Source organism: Triticum urartu, unplaced genomic scaffold (assembly GCF_003073215.2).
Source record: "Triticum urartu cultivar G1812 unplaced genomic scaffold, Tu2.1 TuUngrouped_contig_5876, whole genome shotgun sequence".
NCBI lineage: Eukaryota > Viridiplantae > Streptophyta > Magnoliopsida > Poales > Poaceae > Triticum > Triticum urartu.
In genome coordinates, this window is record NW_024116587.1 from 15,782 (window position 1) to 22,497 (window position 6,716).

The 6,716-nt window shown below is 43.9% G+C and overlaps 1 protein-coding gene across 1 annotated transcript; it reads right to left on the reverse strand.

Moving 5' to 3' along the window:
* Positions 1 to 2,336: 2,336 nt before the first annotated feature.
* On the reverse strand, positions 2,337 to 6,511 carry LOC125529822 (the record flags this gene model as incomplete). The annotated part of the gene is made up of 6 exons (XM_048694241.1): positions 2,337 to 2,737; positions 3,728 to 4,769; positions 5,067 to 5,274; positions 5,592 to 5,706; positions 5,846 to 5,982; positions 6,100 to 6,511. Coding segments are annotated over 4 exons (687 nt in total), but the record flags the coding sequence as incomplete, so codon positions are not given.
* Between the last annotated feature and the right edge of the window lie 205 nt (positions 6,512 to 6,716).

Sequence of the window (6,716 nt, forward strand, 5' to 3'; positions counted from 1 at the left end):
AGTCATACCTTCTTAGTAAGGCATGAGTAATTCTTGTATTTTCTGTCTGTATCTAACAGGTACTATGTGCGTGATATCTCTCCAAAACCTTATTTATGAGTCAAACACATAAACAATAATAATGGTTTCTAGATTGAGTCCAGACCACTTGTCCCGTCGGTAAAATTGCAAATATCATATTCTGTGTTTGAGATGCCGATGTGGACGATTCTTCTGTTGCAAGTTGGTTTGAAGAATGTTGCTCTCGAGATGCTATTGCTTGATGGATGCCAAGAAGTAGATGATGAAATGAATCTCAAGACATATTGTGCAGAGAAAAACATATTTGAAAGAAAATATGTGCGGAATAAACCTCTATTCATGTTTCTATTCATATGTGTGCAACAGTTATCGGCAGCAACATATGGGCTTGATTGAGGAGAAGGATCAGGTAATGGCATACGGCGTGGCCGTCCACGTCCATGTGAAACTTCTCGTAGATAACCAAACCCATGCCCTCCAAAACCAAAAGATGACTACTTGGGCATCGTCTAACACGTAGTGCCTGAGAAAGTGCAAATTTGTGATGCAATCTTCGATATATCATACATAGAGAACATGGAGGAAATGGGAGGGATTTGCTCACCGGAGGTAGTGTGAGTTGTGGTAGAGACCCATCCATACTCGAGGATGATGGGAACAAAATGAGGTGAGGCCGAACAGACTTTAAAGCACAATGCATCAGTTTCTTGTGGAGATAGTGGGGAGAGGAAGTGGAAGGCCATCTGGAACATTATTAGTAGAGGGAGTGTCATATATAAAATAGTCTTTTTAAGATGGATATCAATTAGGAGAGGGTGGACCGGTGGAAGCAATGAGCTACAAAGAGGATGCCGAAGTAGGCTGTGCACGGTAGCTATGACCTTTTTAATGAGAATGTATATACATGATTAGAAGGAAAGAGGAAATACTCTTGTGAAGAACACAGTACAGTACCTTCGAATCGACAAATACCATCGTCATAGTAGCGAGTTGGCCGTCCTTGGCAGCAAATCAATAACCAACAGGAAAGAGCATTGCTTTCTATTGAATCATCCGAGGCGACACCCGAGGGCAGAGGTGGACTCATGCTGACGCTGGCGCCAAGTTGAGATGGGCGGTTGTGACACGAGTCCATGACTGAGCAGTTGGAAAGGAGGCTTCCATATATGGCTATCTTGGACAGATTCAGCTACACCCAGCCGCCGCCTGATGTTGCAGCACCTCCGCCTGACATTCCACCGACGACATTACCTCTGGATCGGTGTGGCAGGACTCCTTCGAGCACAGCGAGATCCCCAACCCTGACACCACCAGGCGCTGCTACCTTGGGAAGTAGTTGGGGCAGGCGCCGCAAGTATGAAGAAGGATGGTGAAAGGGAGAGGAGGGAAGGAGGTGGCTGCTGCCGCAGGAGTAGCGTGCGGCGGGATGAAGGGTGGATGCCGGCGGGAGTGAGTCGAAGCAGAGATGGAGGGAGTGGCGAGGGGAACGACCAACAGATCCTGGGCGGGGCGGCGAGGCTGGGTGTTGTGTACACATGGGAGAGCCGGCCCAACAGGGGAAAGCAGGGGAGGAAGGAAAGCGAGGGTAATGGGTTGGGCTGAATTTCGTCGGTGGGTAGCCTTTCTCATGGTAACTGAAGCCAACGTGTCTGTTGTTTACTATGGTGGGTCCCGCTTGTAATCCTCTATATAAATGCTGACATGGCAGGGCTGCTGATGTGGATAGGCTGCATGTTAAGATAAATAGCATAGTGGGGATGAACTATTTAGGTATTATAGATGTGTGTTATTATATTCATCCTTCAACTATTATGTATCTACTAGCAAAAATGCCCGTGCGTTGCACCGGGTGCAAAATAAATAAATATATGCTTAAAGAGTTGAAAAAATACCACTTAAACAACTTTGCAAGTAATCAAACAACCATAACATAACAACACTGTTCGACCAATTCATATTTTTAGGTATGTCCCATAGCTTTCTCAAAGAATGATCATGGTTGGTTGTCAATTAGTGCTCAGTGTTGAATAACAATGATACAACTAACCAACAAAAACGGACTTGCTACTTAAATTGGTTCATGGTTAAAAGAACAGAGCCCTTAGTTCTCAAATATAAATATGGACATCAACACACAGGTCATGAGCCAATCCAAAGCATGGCTTGTAGAATTAATCAATAAAATGGAATATCTGTATATACAAAGGCCGCCTAGTGGAAATCTAAAAGGTTATTAACAGTCTAACCATCAGAGGGGCCTAAAGAGGGGGGTTCGAACTAAGTTAATGAAAAAGGGGCTAAGAAGGAAAGCGGAAAGAAAGTACAACAAAAGAGAGCCCGAACAGTGACATCTGTTCTTCGGAACAGACAGTTTCACCCTGTTCTTAGGAGCTCGAACTTGACATATAACAAGTGAATTACATAGCCACACGAGACTTTATTTATGCATTTTTATGGCATAAACAAATCTTCATAGACCCAATATCTGAATCATGCAACATTTCAATATAGCTTAATTTTCCTGAATAACTATTTTCAATAGAATTAGTTATGACATGCATACTTAGTTACTACACCCTTCTTATTCTTCATTGTAGATTCTCAGGAAGCCCACAAGGAAGTATTATCCCTGTCTCTTTCTCTATGTGTCTCTTCAACTCTATTAGAATTCAAATTTGGCCCTATTTTTCCGGAGATGGTTTTTCCTAGCAAATCCCTGCATAAACAAACGTTCTTCAAAATCTAAGTATGGAATGCATATTTGTTTAATTGGTAGAGAAAATCACTTCATAATCTCCTCTAGGCATTACAGCAAACACGTGGTACACAACAGAAATCAACATATGTACCTTAGCAAGAAAGGGTAATGCTTCATTGTCTACGCACTTGGCACCATTGTTTTGGGCACATGTGGCTCTTTGAAATATATCATCCTAAGCATAACAATTTAGATACTAACATATTTGGTTGCTTAATACTTTGATACATGGGAAGAAGAATGTTTCATTTTGACACATTTAGTTCTGTTGTGGACCATGAAATAATATTGCAGCCACTAATTAAACCATGCAGTCAAATTGGTATGAAAGCATAATTATGAATCTTCCCATTAAAGATTAAAATGCGATATAATTCTAGGCTGACAACAATAAAAGAAGCAGTACAGATCAACCAAAATGCAAAATTCAACAGAAGAGTGCAAGTTTCAAGAATCTGGAAAGAGATTATGTAGTACAATATTTAAGGATCCTCTAGGACCTCCTGCAGGTAGAACTGTCATCTGCATCATCTACTAACTCTACTACAAAATGAAGCTGCTCGTGTGTCAGCAGTTGTCACTGAATTTTTAGATGACCGGCAGTAAAGTTTGCTGCTTATTTTTGGACTGCTAAGTTTAAGTTTTCCATGTGTGTAGGTGTAGCAGGTAACAGCTCTGAACGCTGAAAAAAAGAATAAAAATCGAATCCTTTCTCCATGCACTCACAATGCCTATGAATTTCACATAGTGTTCGTTTAAACAGCACACACATTGTCCATTCAAAAAGAGGTGGAATAAAATTAAATCTAAACCGAACTTGACAAATTTTTTAATTCAGAGCCTTTGTATAGCTGACAATGGATCATCGTATACAACAAGATCCAGTAAGTAATGCAAGAGCACACACATACATAAGAGTCAAAAAACTGATTAGAAGGCATGACCTACATGGATAGACTGAGGTTTCTGCAGTGCAAGGATTAAAAAATGGTAGCAACATGCCAAAGACAACGACAGTCAAGGATGGCATCTCCTTCTTCCATTCGGTGGTCCTTGCTCTCTGCAATCCCGAAAGAAGAACATACCTTAAAAGGCTGAAATCAGGAGTAAAGAACATATCAAAAGGGTTTAGAAATAGAAAGCAGAAAATTCAAGAGTCAGTACAAAAACAAAATAGGTCTTTGTATCATAAACTCTGTATATCCAAATCACTAAGAAGATCCTCTGCTCTACTACTCCTTCAACTTCGAGGACGCCTCGCATGCTGCGCCTCTTACTGCTAATAAACACATGAACGAATCAGCATTTATGCGTTGAATAAAAAAGATCCCCATGAAACATACCAAAGGGCGATGTAGTGGGACTCAGATCCTGCTGCCCCGCAGTATGGAAAAAGAAAGAAAGAAGTTTATTCTAACACGATTATTGGCCCCAATTTCCTCAACTTTGCGCACAAATTGTTCGAAGGAGTAATATGGGATCAAGTAAGAGTGCCAGTTTAGCGTCAAGCTTGATAAGATTGCAAAGGTCCTCTAGCTGGCATCAAGACAATAATTCAAATTTAGGAGGCCATCAAAAATCAGAATAAGTATAAGTGTGCAGTGAGCAACATCGGGCTACAGTCTCTACTGTTTATGATACCCAAGTTTTATGAGAAGAAGGCAAATTAGAACTATAACACATGCTTAACATCCTGAATATCATGTTGCCAACTTGTGAAATAAAGCTTTTGAACTAACAGTAGCTACGTAGGTACATCTCCTAGATGTTGTTGAGACTGAGATAATGATGGTCATAAAAAAGAGAAGTGAGAACATTACTTCTTACTTTTTACTCATAAAGTTTGCAAAGTTTTAATGACGAGGAGGTACAAACATAGAGAAGTTGTATCATCCAAGAAGGTGCATGTACGTAAACTTTTCTCACATGTTCCAAGCAGTATTGAGCCACACGTCTGGTTCCAATCCTTAGAACAATTGGACTGCAATGCCTGCGGATTTTCACTTGATGAGATTATGTTTTCTAAGATTAAATACAAACAAAAAAAAGACATACACATCCAATTAAATTGATCGGGAGTTGCCTTGGTCTTCAAATTTAAAATGTAAAACATGAATATGTATGTATGCTGCTTCGACAAATCTAGTTCAAGGGATGTTGGTATGGTTCTTCCTATTAGGAAAATTGAACATAGAGGAGGAATCTGCAGACTTTATATTTCATCTTGCATTCTCTTTTTACATGCAGATAAAAAATGAAGTAAATACTTTTAAGTGATAAGTGTTACCTTGGATTTCTACTCGTAAATCTGGGCGTATTTCATGTAGCTAGCATTTTGAATGCGTGAGATTAGATGTGGCTGTGCCTGCGAGCCTGTCAGTCAGAATTCAGAAGCCTGGGTCGTGAAAATGCACTGTTGATTGGTTGTGTACTAACTGCTGGAGCTAAAATGGTCGTAGATCTTCTTGTGCCTTAACTCATCACATGCAGTCCTCCTGCATAGTTCGAAAAAAGAAATAATTCACAAAACAATACTGAGGAAGACATATAATGGTAAGATAGGAACAGCTAGCTAGCCAGCGGCTGAAGGACTCATTCAGTTAACTGGCTTGTAATCATCACCCAGTCGCTCCCAAAATTATTCAGTACAGGGCCAAAATCACAATCGTCAGTCCCATGCAAATCCTTAATTTCCCTTACCGTTGAACACTCATCAGGACTAAATAAATTATGAAAAAAATCAAGTAAACAGAATTACTTGCTAGTGCTTGCTGAATGGTTTGAGGCATCAGGCATGGGGAGGAAATCTCACCAGATGAGGAGGTCCTGCCGAAGGAGGGGATCCCACAGGTCTTCATGCCTCGATCCGGCCAGAAGGAGCAGCCGTCATGACAATGGCAGGGTCGCTCCCCCAACCTTGTAGCCTGCTAGAACAATGACAATAATGTTGATACACCAGATAAGAAGCGCAAGCCACTTGAGAGCAGTCTGCTTGCCAGAACAATTAATGAATTAACCTCTTGAAGTAGAACAAGCACGTTGACACACAAGTTAAGAAGCACAAACCTTAAGAGCGGTCTGCTTGCGCAAGATATCATTGGACTTGAACATGACTGCGGTAATCCAAATCATTACGAAGAAACCTACACAATATAAACTCAATTGGAATGAGGAACTCCCATCATCTTCTGACCAGCAACTCTCTGCAGTATTTGGATCGAACCAAACTCGCGTCACAAATTCAGGCGTATAGCCTGATGAGGGAAACCTCACGCTTCATAGAGAAGAAAGAGGTAGGTAATGCACGCGGATTCACGTACCTTGCAGGTGCTGGCGGATGAAGACGCCGAGTAGGAGCAGGGAGAAGGGCAGCGCGTGGTCCACCCACCTCGCCAGACGCTGCACCTCATAGCCCTGGTACGGCGAGTCCCCCCTCCCGCCGCCCGCGGGGGCCTCCTCGTCCGTGAGCTGCTGCCCTCCCGCGTTCCCCGTCGGCGCCAGGCGCGTTGTCAGCCCCGGAGATCCGAATCGGCACCTTCCTGTCGGCCCCCGCGCTGGGAACTGCCGCCTCCGGCCTGGGCCCGCAGGACGCCCGAGGAGTTCTTTGGGGGTGAGCTCCTCGCGCGGACACAAACGGGCGGAGCATCGGACGCCCCCCTCCCCCCAATGCCATGGTGTGCCGTCCAGCCGTCGTGCTTCAAGCCCCGGCCGCCTTCCTTCCAGATTCGCTGCCTACGCGCCATCCCTCACCGGATTCATCGAGATCCGACAGTTCCTCGTCGTCGGCGGTGGCAGGCCACGGGTCGCCGGCAGTGGAAGGCTGCGGGTGTGGGGGCACTCGGGGTAGGGGTAGGCGCGCCAGCGGGGTGGGCGGCGGCGGCGAGCGGCGCGTGGTGAGGCAGGGGGGGGGGTGGCCGGGGGGGGGGCCGCGTGTGGG